General features: G+C 33.2%; 1 protein-coding gene across 10 annotated transcripts in view; it reads left to right on the top strand.

Annotated features, from left to right (window-relative positions):
* Nucleotides 1-25,847, top strand: part of LOC6033077 — a 98,073-nt gene that overhangs the window by 51,593 nt on the left and 20,633 nt on the right. For all 10 annotated transcript variants that reach the window (XR_005278731.1, XM_038264719.1, XM_038264718.1 and 7 more), the window contains one exon: nucleotides 19,598-19,689. Coding sequence is in view for 9 of the 10 variants with exons in the window: in XM_038264719.1 (XP_038120647.1) it covers nucleotides 19,598-19,689 (92 nt within the window). In the remaining variant the exon portion in view is untranslated. The remainder of the gene's footprint in view (nucleotides 1-19,597; nucleotides 19,690-25,847) is intronic.

Below are 25,847 nucleotides of genomic sequence, written 5' to 3'. Positions count from 1 at the left end.
TGGTAGAGAATTGCTCATTTAGAACAAAAAAGCGTTTGTATTATTTTCGATATTTAAGTTTTCCAAAAACTGAAAACGAAGCTTTATCTATAACTGCCCACCATTGAAAAAACGGCTAATATCCACTTTTGGCAAAAACGAGATATTAGCACCAGGTGGTAGAGGATGTTCCAACGCATCTTCTGGATCATGAATTTAACTGAAATAGTGTTTTGACTTGGCTGCCGATGCGAAAAACCAAACGGCTAATATGCCACTCTTATGGGAAATTGCCTTGACGGAGATTTTGTGACAAACACTAAAACGCGTTTTTCTCGGAATACTTGATTTGGCATAATAGCCGAATTTTAAATTATGGGCAGTATAGTCTATCACACAAAAGTTTAAGGGAATCAAACATTCGGACACAATATTTGAAATGACTGAATGAACATTTAAAAAAAATACCACAAATAAAAATTATGCCAAACTGAAGTTGGATTCAATTTTTAAATATTCAACCAATTTGGCAAAATGGAACAGAATCAGAATCATAACTATACGCTGGGCTTGATATTATTTGAAGTTAAATGTTATGTTATCATTTGTTTGATAAACTTTTCCCGACTTTTTAACAAAAAAATCAAAAATTCTCGACTTTTTCCCGATTTTTCGTGGATTTTGGCAAATTCCCGACTTTCCCGATTTCCCGACTTGAGTGGCCACCCTGAAGACCGTTGCAAATATTTTTTAAAGGTTAATGTCCCCCCCCCTGGAATATTGCCTCGAAAAATCAGGGGGCAAAAAATATATTTTATAAAAAAATACTTCAAAATTTGAATAAAATTAGACGCGCAATCAACTGAAAACTATTTTAAATGCATTTCCATTTGATTATCAACACTTTGAGTATGATTGAAACAGTTGAAAAATATTTTGGAGTTTTGTGAAATTTCGATGCATAGGTTTACTACTTTTTATTTTGCAATAAATCTTTTTTCTTCAACTTTTTTTTTATTTGTTGAGTTGTCATAATTGTAACACAACTGTACTGGTGTACAATGCATTTTACAACACATTTTTCTTTGAAATATTGAAACCATGGCAAGCTATTTAAATTTTTCATTTTTGTTATTTTTTGCTCCCCCTTTGACTTTGGCCAGAGGCAAGGGACATAAACTTTGAGAAATATTTGCAACAGCCTAATGTAAAAATTAAACTTTTTTGAAATTTCACGATCTTTTAATCATATATTAAAAATTTAAAAATCTAATCTATCATTCATGTTAAGGCATCTTACTAAAAAAATCTAATGAAATTTATGATTCATATCGTTGACCATAACAAGCACGAAACCATCCTCAATATTTGACGAAACTCATATTCAAGATTCATCGCTATAAAATCTCGCTCAGCTCCAAGTGGCAATTTTGATCCAACCAATGCCTCCCCCAGAGCTTTACCGGAACGAAGCGCTTGGTTTATATAATAAAAATTAAAATATCAACACACAGATTAGAGTCGGGGTTCGATTTCCATTCGGTTTACTATACCGACTAATCATGATTTCTACCCTGACCTGGCCCAAAGCGTGTCCTCTCTCTCTCTGTCTCTCTTCAGAGGCTTCCACAATACTCGAATCCATTTGGTTTAGGTTTTGGTTCTTTAAAGTCAGCAGCAGCACGGTGGTGGTAAATGATACCTTGTCTATATTTGAAAAAGTCGACAAAAACAGGTAAAACCTACACGAAAACCAACCTTAGAGGTCTGTTGTGGTATGTTTCCCTCGAATACCAGTCAGTCAGTCAGTCGGCGGTGGTGGGATCAAGTGTGGTTTGCCAGGGCGCCTTTTGGCCACAGGTAAAACCGGTCCGAATTATGCGCCCATGCTGGGGCTTGGTTCTCGGTTGAGTTTGATTCGAGTGGTGTTTTTGAGCAAACTTTAAATTCTTGGAAAAACTATGCTAAAAGCCCCAAATCTTAGCTCTGCTCACTGGGTGAGCGAATAAAGAGGTGTCCAACCTGCGACTAACGACTACAACGAATCGATCCGCTGGTGTTTTGTACTCACTTTGCTACATCCGCAGGCTCTCCACTGTACACACAAAAAAAACTCTACAAAGAGTTGTAGACGTCGTACAAAATGCTACTGATGCTGGGAGGGGGTAATTAAATTTTATGGGAGCCTCAATGCCGAACACTTTTCCATACAAGGGCCTTTCGTTGGTCCGCGGACAAATTGACCGCTTGCTCTCGAAGAGGGCACAGCTATACTCAGTACAGATTCGCGACGTAACCTCGGAAATTGAGTCACGTAGGCGGCGGCGTACGGGTAATTACATGGTGCAGTAGCAGGCTCTGACGTTTTCGGATTTCCGGGCTGCCGATCGGTGGGGTTATTGCTTTCCAGTCAGGTTTTTCGTTTTTTTTTCAGTGTAATTTTTTAAAAAATTTAACGAAACGCAACATGGATCCACTTGATGATCTAGAGTTCTTTTTGAGAGTATTTTTAAGAGTTCTTTTTACCAAGAGTTTTTCATTAAAAATATTCAAAAATAATTAAATTTGCGGGTTGATCCGTAGTAAATAAAATGACATATCTCAGTCGAATCCGCAAAAAAACGACTGTTATGAAAAAAATCTACAACTTTGCAGAAGCTACCAAATTAATTAGATCGATTCTCGAGGTACAGATTTTCGGATATTCACATACTTATTCTGTATGACCAGCCGCAAAATTGTATGAAGCCTTGCATGGAAAACTAATGATGCAAAATGGCTTCTTTTAACATGAAGAATGCATGAAGAATGTTTTAATTAAATAAAAATGTGTGAAGAAAATTACTTTATTTCATTCATCACATGCGTTTTCTTACCAACGAATGTAAAACAAGCAGCAAGAATAAAAGTTCCAAAAATCGTGAACAAGCATTCATGAAATTTGAAACCACGAACAAAGTGTTCAAAGTGTAGTTGAGTCGTTGTCAAAGATACTTGGCGTACCCAGAATTCCGAAAAACGTATTTTACATCGAAAAAAACACATGCATAGTTTTAAAAAACTCTGCCATTTTTTGTTACTCAACTGTCACATTTTTGGAGCGTGTCAAAATAGTAGTTTATGCAACAAGTTGCAAAAAGAGGATTTTTTCAGCACGAGTCGTACATTTATCCAACGAGGTTCACCGAGTTGGATAAATACGAAGAGTGCTGAAAAAATCAAGTTTTGCAACGAGTTCCATACAACATTTTTTGCAATTTCGAAAAACACCCATTGAGTGAAATTTGAAGTCGAATTTTCATGTATTTTGTCAATAAATCGTTTAAATGAAAAAAATGTTGAAAAGTGTTATTTCAGTGCTGAAAAGTAGAACTTTTCAGCATTTATTTTGAAAAGTGTTGCTATTCAATTCTGTTATTTTTGGTATAGAAAAGTAGGCTTTTTCGTCGTTCAAGAATGACAGGAAAAGTAAGTAGTTTCACGACGGAATTGCAAAAAGTAACTTTTCCAAACAAACCCCTTTTGTTCATATAGGGGAAATATGCCCATTCTAATCACTCTAAGCCGTTCGACCAATTCTCATCACTTTTCCGTTTTCCGCTATTAAATCAACATTTTCAGATGTTTCAACAATGGAGAGTTGCTTGCTCACTTTTATTTGAGCTATTCATTACTTTGGAATAGTCAAAAACACTTTATGAAAGCTGTAATTCATGATCAAAGTGCTGATAGGCCGATAATAGAAATAGGCTGAGAAAGGGTATAGTTCCCCTATATATTTTTTGTAATTTGTAACTCTCAAAAATGCAAAGTTACAAAAAACACGAAATTTTAAAATGATAATTTTTGTTCTGAACTAAAAAATGACCCTTCTTGGTTATTACAGATTCGAAAAGTACATTAAATTTCCCATTAAATTACATCTCAAGTAACATTTTTAAATCAACTAGCCACCACTTAGTTTTATTGAGGTTTTATGATAGCATCTTGATTATTTAGGCATTGAAAACCTAATGGCAATGTCATGCCAAACGGTTTTATCGCAAGCTTTTTTAAAACCCAGGGTGTTTTAGCAAGTGCCATTAGGCATGCATAAAGCTTACTTAAAACTATAAGCGCCTGAAAAAGCATTTAACGCGGCCAAATAGCAGTGCATAAACGCGTTCTCTGATTGAATATGATTGACCGCCATCTTGGTTGAAAAAATAGAAAACTGAAAAATTTGATTTAAATTAGATGAAAACACACATTTATGCTGAATTTCTGGTATGATTAATATAGCAATAGATGTTTAAAAATAGTTTGAACTTTTTTTTTTTTCAAAGATTTGCAATAAAATATTTGTTAAAATGAAACACTATGATTACAAAATACTGGTTTTTGATGAAGCGAGTTGAATTTTTTGGCTCTATCTCCCCTACATTTATTAATAATAATTCAAATGCAGCTGAATTTGAGCCATCAATTGCGAGAAATAAGCTTTCAAATTATTTGGATTACCTCTAATATCTATTATTTATCATTTTTGCCATTTTTGACAACCATCTCCATAATTTCATTTGGCAAGACGAAGACTCATTTTTGCCAAAATAAAACCTATTTTGCATAAGACGTTTGAAGATGTATGAAATGTCATTTTTCCATGACTCCTGACCAGGTTTTAACAAAGGTTTTATCAAGGCTTTGAGTATGTTGTTAGGATTCAGTTGTAAAGCCTTGAACTCCTATGTAGGTCCTTTTGGGTTTTAAGTGAGGTTTATCAAGGTTCTGGGGAGTTTGTTACGACCAGGGATGGAATAATCGCAAAACAATCAATTTCGCTTGCGAACTTTCTTTACCCGCGAAAGAGAGAGGAGGCAAATCATGCAAAAGAAAATCGCTCCCGGAATTCTGATTTTTTTAGATTCCTTTTACCGATCTTTCGTGCGCGAGAGAGGAGAGCCATGCTCCCTTTGGATTTTTTCTCTTGATGAACATCCAAAGATTTTCGTTTGATGATGATTATTCCATCGCTGGGCGGCATGCCGATTACAAAACATTGAAATTTCACGGAAATTTCACGGTACTCTAAAAACTGCTCAAAATAAACGTTAAAATATATACTTTTAGCAAATTTATTAACAGAAAAGTGTCTTAAAAGTTAGCAGTAGTTCTATGTACAAAATAAAACCCCCTGACACAAATTATTTAATACTCCTTATTGGATCAATCTTGGGAAATTTTGAAAAATTTCCGTCAGTTGAATTCTAGACTTTTTGTATTAGATCATACAAACAAATGTAAACATTGAGTGTATCCCGCTTAAACTAATAAACATTTACATAAGGTGTGAAAGGGATACACTCAAACATTTGTTTATTGAACCTAATAAAAAAAGTTGAAGAATTTATGATTCAGCTGTTTTAATTTTATTGAGATTTTATAAAATTAGCACGTCCTCTAATCATCAAACCTAGAATCATTAAAAGAAATGCAATAAAGATTTTTTTGCTTTACTTAATTTCAGCAATAGGAAAATTTTAGTATTTTATTAAAATTCAGGTAAAACTTCATTAAAAGCAATTTTTACATTTATTGATAATTCAAGAAAAAATATAATGCATTGCAAAATGGTTAACAAACATGATATCAATATGTATTATTCTACTAATCAATTGAATTCAAACACATAATTTATATTCAAAATATTTAAATGCAATTTGTTCATCGTTGTTTAGTATCGTTGATTATTTAAAATAAATTTTACAAAAATTTGAAAATAAAAAAGATATTATCTGCGTTTTCTTTCAAAGAAATTTTGATTGATGTTCTTTTCAAATCTTTTGGGATTTTTGTGGAATAAAGAAACTATCTACATTTTGTTGAATATTCTAATGAACAATATTTGCAACGAATAATTATTAAAAAAAAATCTTCAGCAAATAATTGTAGATCTGATATGAAATACTTATTTATTTGTAAACTCCTTTTAAAATGCTTTCGAAAAATCTTTTAAAAGGTCTGAATTAAAAAAATAAAGCTTAATTGCACTGAGTAGCGATTTATCAATTGAATATTTCAAATTTCGCGGCATTTCACGGTATTTCCCAAATTTCACGGCCAGAGGCGAATTTCACGGATTACGCGGCTTCCGCTCTACCACGGGTATGAATCTTCAAGCAATTTCAATATGGCGACTTGTATCAGAAGAAAGTGGGGCATTTTCGCTAGTTCTCACTGTTTTGTGTTCTGCGTGCAGGTCCGCAAACATCGACCACACACATACTAACACAAAGCGCCACCAAGAGGCAAAAGGTGATTACGAATATTTTTGGCACTTTCGTAAAAAATATGCGGTTTTGAAAAAATCAAATTACAAAACCAACTTTTTAGTGTAGTTCGACTGTCCAACTTGTTATTCGTTGCTGATTTGTTCGAAAATTTGTTAAAAATAATAAGTTTTTTGAAGCACCCCTTTTGGACGGGAATTTCTGTTGTCACCTTCTGGTTCCTTGGATTGGCCATGGATAATTTCACAGTGTAATAAACAGGGCAGCTACCACCACGTGGCGCCACTGTTCGAATGAGAAAATGATACAGGTTTTTCAGACGAGTTTCAATCCCGTGGCTCTACCCTTTAGCAATCATGTAAAATACATGGATTTTTATTATCCAAGTCAGCATCGACACATTGTAGAGCAAAGTGACCTCCATCCAGTCCAGTAACGATTCATTCGTAGATTCTTAGAATTTGGACTGGTGATCCAACCAGTTGTAGGGTCCAACTCCTAAAGAAATGACGAATTTGACATGAAGCATCATGTGGGGAGATGATGAACTGGTGATGAAATAACAAAAAAAAAAAAATACTGACATATTTTAAAAATCAATTTAAGTAATTTTTAGAAAACATTAAATCTCATCCTCTACGTCCTTTTCAAAAATAGTTCTAGCCCTTATACATCTGTTTGACTTGGCATGAAGCTCAATCATTATTCGCCTCGTTGCCATTTGTTGTTGGTGGTGGTTCACATTACACTGCTCGACATAAAAATTACGTTAACATTACAGATGTTCCAATTTTCACATGATGATTTGGAAATGGCACAAGTTATTCCAAGTTTTGAAACACTTTCACGCAGATACAATATCAAACCCCCCATTTTTGTCGAGTAGTGCTGTGCGATACTTTACCACGACTATCGCAAACACTAAATGAGTGACTTATTTGCATTATTGGTCCTTCTTTTGCTTGCGTTTTCATATTGAAACAAAACAGCAGCTCTTTGTAGTGCATTTCGCTCACAAATACTTGAGCACCAACGGTATAATTGGCCCCGTATCTAGGCGAGGGAACGCGCAAGAAAAAAAACAAATGCAGAAAATAAGTCAATCGAAAGATGTAAACAAACCTCGCGATCGTGGAAAAGGGCGAGGAGGGAGAGTCACTTCTGGCACTGACTTTGAGGAATGTTCATGCCCAACGCAAGCCAGCAGCGCAACCGGCCAACTTTGTTTGTTTCATTTATCGTTTGAGCGAGAGAGAGAAAAGAAGAAAAATTGTAAAATGTATAATAACACTGCAAAAAAAAAGAAGCTAAAACAAAATATGCGCGCTACCATGCGGTTGAACAAAAAAGAGAAAACAAAAATGGATAAAAGAAAAAAAACATTTACAAAACGGCTGATAATGAGCTAAACGGGCTGTTGAGAGGGAAAGAGGCGCGCGCGATTTGAATTTTTGATTTTGGGTTTTGGCAACTTTGTTTCAGAGATTAGAGCGGTTATAATTGGCGGACTTTAATCACGTTTATTTTTCAATTTGAGTTGCTGAGAGGTTTATCTTTCATGTTATGGGATGGAATGTTTACAATTTTGCTTAGATTAACATACGTTTTTTTCTCCAATTTTTATTTTGTCATATAATTTTATAGAAACACTGTAAATTTCAAAGCAGAATCAATATTTCAATGACTTTTGAAGAAATTTTAATTTAAACCGGTACATATTATTTAGAATTTCTTTTCGTGAGCTTTCATGATCTTACAACGTTTTCGTTAGCTACTAGCTATTGCTATTGATAATAGTTAATAAAATTTTCTGTTTTAACAGTGATTTTGGGTTCGAATCGAGCGAAAATACTTTGCAAGTATAAGCTGAAATATCACTTTAACAAAAAATCGATATATTTATCATAATTTTTGTGAAACTGCTGTATATAATAAATAATAAAAAGATTCACTAAATTTTGTCAACCCTGAACTGACAACTCTTCAAATGTTTTTCTCTGTCTCTAGTTTTTTTTTTATTGTAAACGTTATTTATTTATCAACGAGATCCTCATACAGTCCAGACTCGATTATCTGAAGACCTTGCGAAAATTTCAATTCAGTTAATCGAATCATAAAAAATGTTTCTTTTTTTTGTTTTCATATGTAAACTACGCCAAAGTGATTTAGAATTTTTAGAACCAAGATGGCGGCCAAAATGGCGGTGTTAAAATATTGAAAAAAAAAAATGCATACACTTTTGGACTCGACCTTCACCAATTTGGACCAAACTTATAGGGAACGTTTATCTATTGATAGCTAACAGAAATTCCAAGTTTGGTGCTGATTGGACCATCCCTCTGTTTTTGGCACCGCCCTCGTTTTTGGCGATTTTCTAAAAAACTTTTTTTTCTTTTAATCATAACTTTGCAACTATTTGAGCAAAAGTCTTTCTACAGGTTGCATTTTATAGAAAATTGTCTAAGAAATTCGATAAAAATAAAATTTTAACCCTTAAATGCCCTCTTATATTATATTTTAACGTTTTAAGTATTAAAATTCAGTTTTGACCGATTCCTTATATTTTTATTTATTTTATTTTTTCACCATCGTGTTACCCGGACAATTTTGCATAAAAATAAATGTAAACCTCAAACTAAAACAAACTATTGGCGAGATACAGCGATTTTATTGTAAAAAGTATGATTTTGCACAGCACTCTGTCCTATGAATTCAAATTCAAAATAAGTTTCTCACATATAAATACCGAACTATGCAGGATTCATCTCTTTTTGTTGAAAAGTACACCATGTAATTCCGAGTGCTGCGCAAAATCAAACTTTTTACAGTAAACTCAATGTATCTCAACAATAGATCATTTTAGTTTGAGGTTTACATTAATTAGTATGTAAAATTGCCCGAGGAACACGATGGTGATAAAATAAAATAAATAAAAATATAAGGAATCGGTCAAAACTGAATTTTAATACTTAAAACGTTAAAATATAATATAAGGAGGCATTTGAAGGTTAAAATTTTATTTTTATCGAATTCCTTGGACAATTTTCTATAAAATGCAACCTGTGGAAAGTCTTTTGCTCAAATAGTTGCAAAGTTATGATTAAAAGAAAACAAGTTTTTTTAGAAAATCGTCAAAAAAGAGGGTGGTGCCAAAAATAGAGGAATGGTCCAACCAGCACCAAACTTGGAATTTCTGTTAACTATCGATAGATGAACGTTCTCTCCAAGTTTGGTCCAAATTGGTGAAGGTCGAGTCCAAAAGTGTACCCAGTTGACATGGAATGACCCATTTTGTATTTTAATAGGCAGTCAACTATTCAAATTTTACTCAAAAAGGGTCGCACAACTCAAATTTGATGCTAAAATTAAGAAAGAAAATTAAGGCTTCGGATAATCGAGTCTGGACTGTACTTTTTTTTAAAGCAGGGCATAGTTTAAAAGTTAATCTTTTGATAAAATATGAGTTTTTTCTCAATGATCAGGTTTATTATTTTTTTTGTTTTAAAATGAGCTATTGTGTTTTATTTGTTTATAGGACCTATTCGAAAAAAGCTCTAGAATTATTCTAAAACAGACATTTTTAATTTGTAATTCGCAATTTCAACACAATTTGCATAATGGTCACACAAAGTTTTCAAACAAAATTTGTTGAAATGTGACATTATTTTGATTTTATTTGGTCAATTCTTTTTTTCAGAGATTTGTAAGAATGTCTGGATGACCCTAGAACTTTGAATAACTCGATTTGATCAAATCTGTAATTTTTGCGATTAAAAACATCGTTCCAACTCTTTTTTTTTCGCGCGTTAAAAAAAAGTTCGCCAAAAATTCCGCGGAGGCACTCTTTTAAAAAACTTCAGATTTTTTAATGTTCACATAAATTTTTGTATGGATAACTGCCGAATTTGTATGGACAAACTGATGATGCCAAATGTTTCAGCCAGATGAAAAATAAAAATAAAAATTATAATTTGAAAAAAAAATTGTCGCGCGTCGCTTTGAGGCATTCCGAGTTTTAATGTTTGACCTTGAATAAACAAAAAATAAAACACGCAATGTAAACAATAACAAACACGTTTTGTTTGGTTGACCATGCTGTGCATTTTCTCGAAGTTTGGTTGAATTTGGTTGCCGGAGTCCCGAGTTATTATAATTACACATAATTACGGTAGTTGGGCATGAACGTGTGTCAAACGCGTTCTGACTTGAAATTTCTTTGGCTAGTTGTCGCTCTTACATACATTTTAAGGGTGTGTCAAAATAGCACGACAAGATTGTTTTTTTTTTTCATATGAAAAAGGACAACAATGTTTTGTTTTGAATATCTTAGGCTCGAAATCAGATTTTGGGGATCTGTGAAGGTAAAAAGGCTGCACTAAATTTGGCCTAAAATGCACGTGTTGCATGATAGCACGACAGCGCAAATGTGAACATTGCATTCAAATTTGTTTTTATTCTTTAGATGATTTCTGCAGATGATTCCTTAAATTGAAAAAAGAGCTAAAAACTCAAGAATAAGCCAAATTCAAATTAATCTCTTTTTTTAATCTCTTAGAGAATTAAAGTAATCTTCCGTTCCACTCGCACCAATTGGACCTGAGTGTTGATGTTGCGAATGAGCCCCAACAGACCAACAAGAAGTCGACTTCAGGAGCGCCAGAGATCGCGTTGAGCACTCGCGCGAATGCTCGAATACACTTTTAAACACTGATAATTTCTCTAATTGAGCATACACACACGCCACCCTCCGTAATGTATGTGTGTACAATAATGCGCGAATGATCAGCAATCTTCAAAGAAGGAGGAGTAGGAGGAGACGGTGGAGTGACGAGGGGTAAATGTTTGGAATTTATTCAGATGAAAGTAAAACTGTTGATATGTTGTTGTTGTTGTTGTTGTTGGAGCTGATGCCGGTGGCTCGAAACTTGGTTGATTGGGCGCTTGTTGTGGTGAAAGGTTGTTTTGCTTTGCTTTCTGGACAATATTTAGTTTTTTGGTTGTTTGTTTATATGCCAGCAAGTGGGTGAATTGCGGTTTAAAAAGGAACTTAAATGTTGATATTTTGCCAAGTGACGTAAATGTTTACTACAAAAAAAAGATTATTCAAATAATAAAAAAGCACATAGCTAAAGGAGGTATTAGACTATGACAATAAAACTTTCAAACTGACATTTCTGCAAACAAATGCAGGCATTTTGTCATAGTCTAATACCTCCTTTAGAATTAATTTTAAGTTGCTTTTTCGGCGAATTCTCTCAACTTCCTCACAGCTTAAATTCTCAACTGAGCAACTTTTTATACGCCACGATATGAGTTCATACGTCTCGTGCCATTAGAGTATGTCGCACCCCGAATGTGTCTGCGGTGGTGATCCATCTCAAACTCCTGGCTGTCATCCGTCAAGATCAAGCTCGGAATTTATCTCTTCAAACGCGACAGTGTAACCATGGCAACACCCTTACAATGTCTGTTTTTTTTCTTCTTGCTTTTGGTTAAAAGATCTTTGCGCCAACGCCAAGAGTTCGCCGAGGTCGATTAATTAAAGCTTTTGAATTGTGGCAGCACCCGAGCAGAAGGGTTTATCATTTGAATAACAAATTTTGTTATTTTGAAGTTGTTTTTTTTTTTCAACATAACATTATTAATTTTGAGTTTAATGACTATTTTCTAAATTTTACAAATATATCAATCAGAAACAAAAATACAAATAATTGTGTTCTACCGTCTAGTCGGGTGCATCAACACTAGGTCGTCGCGTTAAGAAAACACTCTTTGTACTCGCACTTGAATGGTGCAAAGTACAGGCTCTTGCAAGACGACACAAGATTTTCCCACACTGGGTCACCACGGTACCTTAGGAATGAAGTGTCATGTACTGTGGGTGGATCAAGAAAAAGGGGTGAGGGAGGGAGATACAACCCCCTCCCCCCCCCCCTTCGCCCTCTTCCTTCATTAATAATAATAGAGATATTGAGTCGCCGAATCAAGCAACAAAAAAAAAGAAGAAGAAGAAAAAGAACGAAAAGTGTTGTGTGAAATTGTGTGTCTATGCCTACTTGACTACCTACATGTGTGCATTTGGGTATGTGTCGTAAACTGGCACTATATAGGCCTCTCAAGCGAGAAAGATGTTACCTCTCTAGCAGGCCGAGAGGGGTACGTACCTCGTTGGATCTTTATGGCCGACCCGTTGTTCTGGGGCCGCACGGGCAACCACGAGCCCAAGGTAACGACGACGACGACGCACGTGGATCAGGTTGTGCCAGCACCAGAGCCGTCGCAAACAACAACCAACCGACATTCGTGTCATTGTGGCAGTGGTGTGTGAATGGAACAACACCGCTTCACCGTGCTTTGGGGATTCGATGTGCGAAAAGTTTCTTGTATTGCCACAATTTGGTATGAACTGTTTGCGATGATCTGCAAATCTAGAGTATTATTTGAAATTTACAATAATATTTTTTTCAATAGATCAGAAAATTCCCAGGAAGGTGCTGTGTCCTATCCCTCGCCTAGACCAGACCAAATTCCATGATAAAGCTGACAGACCAAATCTGTCAGACCAAGACTGTCAGACCAAAGAGCAAAAAGTAAACAATCTTGGTCTTCGACGTAGGTGCACACATATCAACTAAAGAAAATTTGAAAAAGATTTTATTTTTCCAATTCAATGACTGGGTTTGGACTGCAAAATTGAATGGACGTCAGAAAATGATTAAACAGTGCGGCGTCCTGTACACCGACAATTAAATAAGCAGTTATAAGCCTTATTCTTCCATTTTAATTTTTGATCGCGTTTTCGGTTTACACCTGAAAAATCTTGAAATTATTTATACGGATTTGTGATTCCTCTCTTTCCACCATTCCCTTGAAAATTCCAGTACAGTCCAGACTCGATTATCCAAAGTTTCGTTTATCCGAAGTTCGATTATCCGAAGGTTTGTATGGGACTTTGGATAATCGAATCACGAACAAAAAAAAAGTTTTTTCGTATTTTTTATTTTCTTGTTTTTAACACCAAATTCGAGTTCTGCGACCCCATTTCAGTCAAATTTGAATGGTTGGTTGTGTATTAAATTAAAAAAGCATTTTTCCAATATTTCATCACAGCAATTCTGGCCGCCTTCTTGGATTAAAAAATTCTTAGAGTAGTTTAGATAGAAGTAATGTCATACCTACAAAATCTGAAATGAAATTTTGCCAAAGCCTTCGGATAATCGAGTTTGTACTTCACTTCCAAACAACCGTTGATTGATTTGTTTTATTTATTTTTTCAAACGAGGAAGTTTATTAAAAGATTACATTTTTTATGAATGTTTAACACTTGCATCCTCAACCGGGTCAAACAAGTTAGAAATGCAAATTCAAACATATCTCTATACAATTTCAACAAATTTTGATGGTTCTTGTTGCATTTGGGAAAAAAAGAAGTGCATTTCCAATTTTTTTTCATGAGTTGTTTGTTCCAATCAACTTTAATTAAATCAAACAATGTTCTCCACTAAGTTAGTGATGAGATGTCAAGGTACTCGACTTTTAATTTTCAAATTGTCATACAATTTTCATCGTTGGATAATCGAATAAAGAAAAAAAAGTTCGTTGTCTTATTTTTGATTTTTGGGCTAAAGTATGACACCTTAACGACGTTAAAGTGATTTAGAATAAATTATTTTTTAATAAAAGTTAACTATTTAAAATTAATAAAATTGTGTCGCAAAATTCGAATTTGCTGTTAACAGCATGAAATTAAAAAATACAAAAAAAAAGTTTTTTATTCGTGATTCAATTATTCGAAGTCTCATACAAACCTTCGAATAATCGAAACTTCGGATAATCGAGTCTTGACTGTATCTTAGTCTTTTTCGGACCAAATGTATTAGAATTGTAGATTTTGACACACTTCAGCTTAAACCATAAGTTTGAATTATTTGACATGTATGAAACTCGCTAAACGAATCCTTAAAATTTGTCATTTTTTAAAAGCGTCACAATTTAAAAGCGTTCGCATTTTTTTTTATTATTGTTTATATTTTTTTCTGATAACTCCAAATCGCCATCATTGGCAGCTAACCACTCAAAAATGATACTTGATTATTAAAAAATGTGTATTTTTTAAAGGAATTCTTTAATCGATTTGGTTTCTTCGGTAAAAGTGTAGGCATTTTTGCTGATTTTTAAATCAGTTTTTTTTTCATTAGAATTATTTTTTCCAAATTCCGTATTTTTTTACATTTGAAATGACTGTAAAAATGTTCGGAAACTTTTGAGCCATAGAGCGCTATTGAAAAAAAAACCAATCTAACACAAAAACACAACTTGTTAGTGATAAAGCACTATTTTTAAGATAAAGCAATTTTATTTCTAAGATAAAAAAAGGAATATTTTTGATTTTATAAAATAGTGTCCACTTTGTGAATTTCTCAAGGCATTTCTAAAAATATTATACAGAAATTTCTTATTAATGTCTATATTTGGACTATCAAATGAATGCAAAGAACAAAAGTTGACAAAATTAATTATTTTGTCCTCCAACCATTCAAACCATTTTTCGGATTTTAAACTTTGAAACGAAACATTCCTGAAATTTCCGATCTCTTCGAAACTAATATATCATTCCAAAAAATATTTTGGAATCTACACAGCAAAAAATCCGATGATAAAATCGCACGCAAAAGCATGCACATCACCTTCGTTAAAAAGACACTTAATATTTGACACTGCATGTACAATTTTTGTAAACACAAAAAAACGCAACCGACGGGATTCAAACTCAGCACCAACAGTAAGGACTGGCGCCTTAGCCCGCTCGGCCATCAGATCGATGAAGATTGGAAAGGTTTAAACGCATGAATGAGCTTGACATTTCGGTGATAATTTAGGGTGTAATATTACATAAAACTTCATAAAATAATGCACAAAAAAAAAATATACCCAGGCTTTTTACACGCAGCTTGATTACTACTTTTTTTGGTATGTAGCCATGGAGAAGGCTCCCACAAAATTTGAGCCAAATAAGAAGTACAAAAAAAACAGAATTTATCAGTTTGCAAAATTAAATTGGAAACAAGAATTGCACAGGAAAACGAATGCTGTAAAATTAAAAATTATTGATGCAATAATCGAAAAAGCATGATTATTTAAAAAGGCTCTGCTCAAATGTTAGTCTTTCGAAATATTTTTCCTGGTAAGATAAATTAAAAACCATGAATGCTTTATTTTTTCATTATGAATATCGCACACATAGTTTCTAAGAATGTTGGTACTGTTACTAAAATTAACATTTCCCGCCTCTTTGTATCTCTAATAGTTTTAATCTCTTCGAGAGACGTAATTTGGGATGAACAGCAGTATGGTAATGTCAAAAAATTGTACAACTATATGTTTTTCATTAACGTTCGCCCACTGATTCCGAATCTATCCATAGAATTGAGCTAAAACGTCAAAATATAGACTTTTAGTGACACGGGGTCCTCGTGGCGTGGTGGTTAGCGGCTTCGGCTGCCGATCCCTAAGTTGCTATGGGGCGCGGGTTTGATTCCCGCCTTATCCTCCTGACCTTCTATCGGATGGGGAAGTAAAAAGTCGCCTAGAAATGAGCAGAAACTTGCAACAGAGCCTCCAAAAGACCCGAGGGTCGTTAAAGTGGATTGCTTTGCTTTTTTTAGTGACACAACTTTACAACATAAACAGTAAAAAATCGTGGTAATTATATCTAGAAATACATGCGTCTTTTATGTCAGGAAAAAAATGGTGAAATATACACTATTCCAGTGTGTTGCCAATTTTTCAGTCATAAAAGAGGTAATATGCCCCTCAATTTTTAAACTTTCAAATTTACTAAAAAAAATTAACTGTGTTAAAAAAAACATCAAAGAAATTAGCTGTATTTTTATATTTTTTGAAACGTGCTCCTTTTTTTAGTTAAAAACTTCTTAGTTTCAAAATCAGTGCAAATTGAAAATTTGCTCAAAATGATCTCCTGAACACGAGAAAAAAAATCGAAAAAAAAAATTGGGCAGTAGAAGGTTAACGGTTGAAAGTCGCTTTTTATCGTTGAAGTTTTTATGGGAAAAATCGCAAAAATCTATAAGGAACAGCAACAAATTCAAAATTTCATCACAAGGTTGCGTTAAATGTGTCGAATAGTTATGAAGCGTGAGATTCTCATGTTTTTTTTTTTAATTTTATGACAAACAACTTTAACGAAGACCACAAAACGATCTGACTAAACCCTGACGAGTTATTAGCGATTTAAAGAAGACGTTTTTGTATGAACAGATTTCTTTTCATCACCTTTAACGATCTGTAGCCACCCTTAAACTTTATCAGATTTTGCTTAAAATTTTCACATTTACTTATTTTTGCCTAATGAATCGAAACAGTGTGTATATCTGAGGTTGATTTTTTTTGTTGTCACCCTAGTGCATATCTGGCGTTTTTTTTTTTTGAAAAGGTCCAATAAAGTCCAATAAGTTTTTGCTTTTTGTGTGGTTTTTTAAAACCGCCTTGAGACAAAGGTATAAAAAAAACGCCCAAAAAGCAAAAACTAAAAATTTGGTTTATTGAACCTTTTCAACAAAAAAAAAACTCCAGATATGTACCAAAAAAAATTAGCATGTTTATTTTTTGTACTTTGAAACTTTTTCCAAATTTTTAATTTTGGGACCACTAATTGAAAAAAGACAGAGTAAAAAATATTCATTGATATTTTGCAAATTTTTGTCACTAGCGTAACAGTTACAATGTATAAAGCATTTTGTGAAACTTTTTGCCTCAAATTTTAAAAGTTGAGTTTGAAAAAAGATTTTCTGTTAAAATATCAAATTTTCAGCTCTCAGCAACTACAATTATCCCGCCTGAATATTCATGCCTCAAATATTCTCGATTTCATTGGTAGCACTTACAATGAACTCAAATTGATGAGCGATGAACTCGAATGCATGTAAAATGACACAAACAGGAATCAGGGAGTAGGAAGTAAGACGCGAATGTCAAGAAAATGAAGGAATTCGATGATAAATGGGAGAGAATTGAGCGAAAAGAGACCGGAAATGGTAATTTTTCTCTCAATTCTCTCTCGTTTTGCACAAACGATGAACGTTTTGATCGAACGATGAACGTTTTGACCGAACGATTATCATTTTGCTTCGTGCATGTTTGAAAAGATCTGAGTGAAAAGGATAATACAACTGCTCTTCTCTCCTTATTGAAACTCTCAGCGCCGAACATAGCCGAACACGTTTTTCGTGTTTACACACTCGCGATTGACATTTTCCCTTTCTCTCTCATTCCCGCTTCCACGATCATCCTACCGCAACAGCGTTTAACCACAAAAGTCGCCACACAACCAATTTCGCAGACGCAGTTTAACGGGACGTCATGCGTGGTCGGCTTCTAATCGCCATCTCGCGCTCTCTCATTCCAGTTTTCGGAGAGATTGAGAGACTCAGCGGTGAAAGCGCATAGTCGAGGAAAAGGGGAGGAGTGCTATACTCTCGGATGTTTTTGGTGCAGAGATAATCAATTGATAGTTTTTCTATCACTCATTTGCAACACTGCTGTCAAAAGATATCTTATATACGCAAAAAAAAATGAGTACGCGTAATGTTCAGAGTTCATGCCAACGGGAACCAGGAAGAAACTGTGCATCTTTTATGGTGCAAAATTCAAAATTGCACAATGAAAGTGTTCACTTTTACGCAAATTTTTTTTATTGGGTGTACATTTTCAAATAATAAGTTACATATGCGTAAGGACATATTATTTTCGCTTATTTTTCAAAAAAAAAACCTGTTGGGAACGGGCTCAATCGACCCACCTTGACGGTAAGGACTTTATGTATTATTTTTATGATCATTATAGCAAGCAGCAGCAACTACACTACAAGAACCTCGCCTAAGGTGTCATGCACAACGCCGAATAGCATGTGTCTTGGAGAGGGCATTTATGCCCGGTCGAGCGTGTAAACACCGAATGGTTTGTTTGCTCAAATCGTGTGTGCCGTGTGAAAGTTCAACATTGTTTTGAAAGTTTTGGTTGAAGGTCAATTATGTTTGATTTCTTGGAGGTTGATTGAAAGGAGATGATATTGTTGAAGAGCATGTTTCTGCACTGCGAGGTGAATTAGTCTGCGCCATTGTATGCCGTGGTATGCAAACTCACCTACATTCTGGAGCAGATTATGAAGGTATTTTTGCTGGTTGCTTTATTTGCTCACGTGCATTTATGCATGGGAAAAAAAGAGTCAAGGTAATGAGGGATACTTCAAGACTCGTAACATATCTACGGGACTGCATATGGATAAGAATTTTGTCATTTTGGCAGATGTTCTCCTTTTTATCTGCTGAACTATCTCGTTAAGTTTACAACTGAACTGCTCCAAGCAAAATTAATGCAAAAAAAAAATGGTATGTAAATGTCGATGGTGGTTGAACGTGTGTGCAGTTTTAGTTCGTCAGTCAGTGAGGCGTTAAATGAAGGGAAATGGCGGTGATCATGCGGTAATTTTGCTCATCAGTGGTTACGATCATTTCATTAAACTCGACGTCGACGACTCGAAAAAAAACACCGCAGTCGTGGCGTCACGGTTCGTGAGGGTGATGTTTTCCAATATGTGTTGTTGACGGGGCCTTCCATATTGAAAGTTATCACGGTTTCTTGGCACCTTTAGGCGGCTTCGGGTGGAAAACGTGGGGAATTATCTTACTAGTATGAAAAAAGAATTGTTTTTTTTTTCTTGATGATATTCTTAATCCATATATCTTAAAAATGTGATTCAAAAATTTGTCTTTCTTTTTATGAAAATACTTTAATTTTGATCAAAATTTATGTTCAACTTCGTGCTGAACCGCACTTTGTTACCACCTTTTGTTAGTTTCTTTTTGCACATACAGCATCCTCAGCATCTGGTCGCTGAAAAAAGAGTAAAAAGCCAAAAAATAAACTCCCAAACTTTCAATCATTCAAATGTCACTCAACGCCACGTCCCCGTGGCGGAACAAATTGACGTGCTCTTGAGCTGTCGGTCATTGGTCCACCCACCACTCTATAGAGAGTAGCCAATTACATACATGTCATCACAGGCAAACCGTAAGTGTGCTTACGTGGGAAAGAAGAGCCGGCAAATTTCCTGTCACCAACCCACGAAAAAAGAGTAAAATACCGGAAAGTATCCGTCAGAAACAGTACAACAAAGAACACGAATCAACCAAGAAAGCAAACCGAAAAGAAAGTGAAATGTTTCTGAAACAAAAATACAAACAAAAAATCAGAAGCATTTCACCGAACTGAGAGTGTTAACATTATCCGCTGACGATTCTTTTTTTGTTCAATCTGGTTTTTTTTCGCAGTCCAAACCCGTCAACAGACTGATCCCGCCAAACATTCACACAACGCTTCAACGACACTTGAAGAACTCAACGAAAGCTCCCTACATACCACAGTAAGTATTGAACGTTATTGTTAATTTAAGGTGGTACTCCACTATGGGAAACTTTGTTTGTTTAACATTTCGGTGTTGGGAATTTTTGCCGTAGTTGAATACCACCTTCAGTTTGCTTAGTTTAGATTTACTGCACAAAATTTTATTCATCACTTTTGTCAACTTATAATCAGACCATGTTTTCACCTTTGTCCAACAACCTTGCAGCCATTACTGTCATTTTGTGTGTGGCGTTGTGACCCTAATTCTTCTGCTATTTATCGTTGTTTTTGACGTATACGGCGCCACGAACTTTGTTTTGATTCGCTTGGTGCGTCTCGTAAAGTCGTTTGAAAAATGTGACCCTCTAGAACATTTGATCGCTGTCACAAAAGTCGTCTTCATATTTTTTTTGCTCTGTTTTGCCACCACACACACACTCTTGAAACGACGATGAGCAGATGCTCATCGTCGAGTGTTTTCAAATGTGTATTCTGTATCCTTGGCGGATGAGCAACAACAAAAAAAAAACGAGATCTAGAAAATCTGTGCTCTCCGCTAGCCTGTCTGGCTAGCCGACGAAACATAATTGATTCCCTAGAGATTTATTGCAGAAATTCGTCTGGCATCACTGCTGTGGGTTGGTTGTTTGTTTGTGTTTTGTCGGGACTCTAAATAACTAGTCGGTCTCCGCGAGAGGTCTGGTCTGGCGAGACACACAAGACCGGCTGTCTGACTAGCTTCTAGAATTTCCTGTCACTCTCAAAATGATATTTGGTTTTAAGGGTGATGTTTACCGATTCTATGACGTGCCTTTTTGAAAATGACACAGATTTGATTTGATGAGCAGAGCAAAGCCTAATTTGTACTCAGTTTTGAATTTCCTTCTGGTCTTGGAGATAATTTTCTTTTGAATATATTTTGAATATTTTGAATATTTTGAATATTTTGAATATTTTGAATATTTTGAATATTTTGAATATTTTGAATATTTTGAATATTTTGAATATTTTGAATATTTTGAATATTTTGAATATTTTGAATATTTTGAATATTTTGAATATTTTGAATATTTTGAATATTTTGAATATTTTGAATATTTTGAATATTTTGAATATTTTGAATATTTTGAATATTTTGAATATTTTGAATATTTTGAATATTTTGAATATTTTGAGTATTTTGAATATTTTGAATATTTTGAATATTTTGAATATTTTGAATATTTTGAATATTTTGAATATTTTGAATATTTTGAATATTTTGAATATTTTGAATATTTTGAATATTTTGAATATTTTGAATATTTTGAATATTTTGAATATTTTGAATATTTTGAATATTTTGAATATTTTGAATATTTTGAATATTTTGATTATTTTGATTATTTTGAATATTTTGAATATTTTGAATATTTTGAATATTTTGAATATTTTGAATATTTTGAATATTTTGAATAATTTGAATATTTCGAATATTTTGAATAATTTGAATATTTTGAATATTTTGAATATTTTGAATATTTTGAATATTTTGAATATTTTGAATATTTTGAATATTTTGAATATTTTGAATATTTTGAATATTTTGAATATTTTGAATATTTTGAATATTTTGAATATTTTGAATATTTTGAATATTTTGAATATTTTGAATATTTTGAATATTTTGAATATTTTGAATATTTTGAATATTTTGAATATTTTGAATATTTTGAATATTTTGAATATTTTGAATATTTTGAATATTTTGAATATTTTGAATATTTTGAATATTTTGAATATTTTGAATATTTTGAATATTTTGAATATTTTGAATATTTTGAATATTTTGAATATTTTGAATATTTTGAATATTTTGAATATTTTGAATATTTTGAATATTTTGAATATTTTGAATATTTTGAATATTTTGAATATTTTGAATATTTTGAATATTTTGAATATTTTGAATATTTTGAATATTTTGAATATTTTGAATATTTTGAATATTTTGAATATTTTGAATATTTTGAATATTTTGAATATTTTGAATATTTTGAATATTTTGAATATTTTGAATATTTTGAATATTTTGAATATTTTGAATATTTTGAATATTTTGAATATTTTGAATATTTTGAATATTTTGAATATTTTGAATATTTTGAATATTTTGAATATTTTGAATATTTTGAATATTTTGATTATTTTGAATATTTTGATATTTTGAATATTTTGTCAAAAACAGCAATCTGATAAAAACGCAAGACAATTTTGTCCCACACATAAGGCTACGTGTTAAGGCCGTTAATTTTTTTTTTTTTTTTTTGAAGTTTATGTCCCTTGACCCTGGCCAAAGTAGAGAGGGGGGCAAACAAATAAAAAAATAAAAACATTGAAATTGAAAGCCATGGTTTTAACATTTGAATGAAAAAAGTGTTTTAAAATGCATTTCACACCTGCCCAGATGTTTTGCAATCTTTAGTTTTCAAAATATCGAAGTATTGGCGAAATATTTCTTGTCGAAAAAAAACTTTTTGCAGTACTGTGCTACGGAATTTCACAATAAATAAAATAAAATATTGTTGATCGATCTCAAATTATCTAAATATGATTTTAAACACAGGAAAATGCAATTATTTTCAGCTCATAAGACTTCTTTTTCCATAAGAATTTTGAAGTTTTTTGAAAAAAATATTTTTTCCCTTGATTTTTTGGACCGTTTTTGTAGGGGGTCGCGACATAAACTTTAAAAATATTTGCTACAGCCTAACTTTTCGTGAAAAAATGGATTCCCTCCAGATTTCTAGAACAATGCACTAGACATTTTTGGGTTTAAACCAAACTGCATCATCAACTCAAAAGGAATTAAAATGCATATGGGACATTTATGTGAACAGGGGCAGTATAGAGTTGTCGAAAAATAAAATCTTTTAATTTCTTAGGTTGATTTGGTCGTAGTTTTATGAAGATAATGCCCAGTCAACTATCAGTGAAAGCTACCAAACGTGTTACGTAATTTATGACCAGCACACAGTCACGTTCGATCCCATCCTCCCTCCCACCGTTGCTCTGATGCAAATCGCGCAACCCTGAGTCACACCACCTTCGTCGGTCGAGAGAGTGTTCAAGCGAAAAAAATGTACTGCGTTTGCCAATGAAAGCGACGATGTCGCCGGCCATTAGACACAAAATTCATTTTCAAATTAAATTATACATTCCTCGAAAGTCACCAAACGGCGGTGGCGGCGTCGCCAATGACACTCCCAAAACAGCTTGGCGCGTCAATTTGAAGCAACAAAAAAAAATCACAGCAAAACTCACGATGTGCCAAAAATTTCTCAAATCTGTTTGAAAATAAAGAAAGAAAAAAAAACACTTACACAGACTGAACAAATAGGGAAACATGCCAGCAGCGACACAGACACACGTTTTTTTTTACTGAATGTGTGTGTGTTTGTGTATGTGCGGCCAAAAAGTTGTTTTTTCATTCATAAAATTTTTAAGCCGCGTCATTTGGTCGGTCCTTGCAGGGCGACGAGGTAAACGTGCAAAAGTTAAGTCATTTACAAAACTGGCTTTGGCGTATAGGTACCGAATAGCTGTACGTAAGTACGTGTGCCAATGTTGCGTCGTCGACGATGTAAGCCGCCCTGGAGCACTTTCGCTGGATTTGCAGTGGAATTTAAAACTGCTGCCAAATGAGTGGTGCCAAAAATTAAATGAAGACGAAGGAAATTGGACAGTATGTTTGACTGTCGTTTCTTTTAAATTGTTTTTATTTCGTCGCTTGCCTTTAGCATTTGCTAGTAGGTTTAAAGTTTAAGTTTTCTTTTAACGGATAATGAATTTTGCACATAGAAAGTATGATTTTTTAGGTCTGTTTGTGGGAGGATTTTTTTGTGGGTTTCTTTTATATTTTAAAATATTTCATTTTGAAACTGCTGCTACGGCAATTCCATTTAAAAAGGACACAAACCAAAAAAAAAAAAGTTCTCCGATCGGGCTCATTTTTTTCTGTGGGTTCCTTGGTCAATGTAATTAGACCCATTTTTTTTTTTTTGCTTGACCATTACGATGACCTACGTCGTCCTAGGTGGTCCCAAAAATGACAATTTTTTTTTAACGAAAACCACATCTTTTAAAAAGTTATAATAAATCGTATCGAGGTTTTTTTTTTAATTTAAAAATCCATTTTAAACCAAGAATGAAGGGTTAATGTGCACAGATACATAAGATTTATCGTTGTGAACAATAATATCAGCCATTTAGGCTTATTTTGTGGACCTAATTAAGGTGTTGAAAATCACCAATAGCATCAAATATTCAGCAACTATCGAAATAATTTGAGCAATTCTCTCAGATTTCGGTCATTCGATTTTTTTTTGTATTTTTTTATCCGGCTGGATCTTTTTTGGTGCCTTCGGTATGCCCAAAGAAGCCATTTTGCATCATTAGTTTGTCCATATAATTTTCCATACAAATTTGGCAGTTTTCCATACAATAATGATATATGAAAATTCAAAAATCTGTATCTTTTGAAGGAATTTTTGATCGATTTGGTGTCTTCAGCAAAGTTGTAGGTATGGATAAGGACAATACTGAAAAAAAATGATACACGGTAATAAAAATTAATGATTTTTAATTTACCCTTTTTTCACTGAAACTTAATCTACAAAAAACACTATTTTTTATTTTTCTTATTTTTTTATATGTTTAAGGGGACATAAATTGCCAACTATTCAGAAATTTCCAAGTTTTGCACTAAAACTTTGACCGAGTCATGAATTTTTGAATCAATACAGATTTTTTTTTAATCGAAATATTGGTCGCAAAAATTTTTCAACTTCATTTTTCGATGTAAAATCAAATTTTCAATCAAAAAGTACTTCAGTGAAATTTTGATAAAGTGCACCGTTTTCAAGTTACAGTTAACATTTCAAAAGGGCCAAACTTTCAAAATTACAGTGTAGTCCCAATCCATACCTGAGCAGTTCTCTACGGAATCGGTCTTTTTTCTTTAATTTTAATTTTTGTATTTTTTAATCCGGCTAAAACTTTTTTGATGCTTTTGGTATGCCCAAAGAAGCCATTTTGCATCATTGGTTTGTCCATATAATTTTCCATACAAATTTGGCAGCTGTCCATACAAAAATGATATGTGAAAATTCAAAAATCTGTATCTTTTGAAGGAATTTTTTGATCGATTTGGTGTCTTTGGCAAAGTTGTAGGTATGGATATGGACTCTACTGAAAAAAAATGATACACGGTAAAAAAAATTTGGTAATTTTTAATTTAACTTTTTGTTACTAATACTTGATTTGCAAAAAACACTATTTTAATTTTTTTTTTTTATATGTTTTAGAGAACATCAAATGCCAACTTTTCAGAAATTTCCAGAATGGGCAAAAAATCTTTGACCGAGTTATGATTTTTTGAATCAATACAGATTTTTTCAAAAAAATTAAATATTGGTCGCAAAAATTTTTCAACTTCATTTTTCGATGTAAAATCGAATTTGCAATCAAAAAGTACTTTAGTAAATTTTTGATACAACATTTCAAAAGGGCGTAATATTGAATGTTTGGCCCTTTTGAAATGTTAGTCTTGATTTAAAATTCTTGAAAATATTTTTTTCGGAAAGATCGGAAAATTTTACGAATGTTTTATGTTTTAACATCGTAAATCAGACCTATAGTTGCTGAGATATCGACATTAGAAAATGGTGGGTTGTTTGGGTGAGACTTAGAAAACATCAATTTTCCTGTTTTTTAACCTTTGCGTGGCAATATCTCAGCAACTAAGGGTCGTATCAACAAAGTCCGGAAAAGCAAAATATAGAGAATTTTCTCAGCTTTTCAAAAATATTTTTTTCAACGGTGGGCAAACATGGGCACTATCTTTAAAAAATGAAAAACTGCGACTATTTTCAAAAAAGTTACCTAAAAAAGGTTATAACTTGAAAACGGTGCACTTTATCAAAAATTCACTAAAAGACTTTTTGATTGCAAATTCGATTTTACATCGAAATATGAATTTGAAAAATTTTTGCGACCAATATTTCGATTTTTTGAAAAAAAATTGTATTGATTCAAAAAATCATAACTCGGTCAAAGATTTTTTGCCCATTCTGGAAATTTCTGAAAAGTTGGCATTTTATGTCTTCTAAAACATATCAAAAAATAAAAAATAAATAA

Source organism: Culex quinquefasciatus, chromosome 3 (assembly GCF_015732765.1).
Source record: "Culex quinquefasciatus strain JHB chromosome 3, VPISU_Cqui_1.0_pri_paternal, whole genome shotgun sequence".
Lineage (NCBI taxonomy): Eukaryota > Metazoa > Arthropoda > Insecta > Diptera > Culicidae > Culex > Culex quinquefasciatus.
The sequence above is the reverse complement of the archived record's forward strand: the minus strand, read 5'-3'. Positions and strand labels throughout refer to the sequence as shown.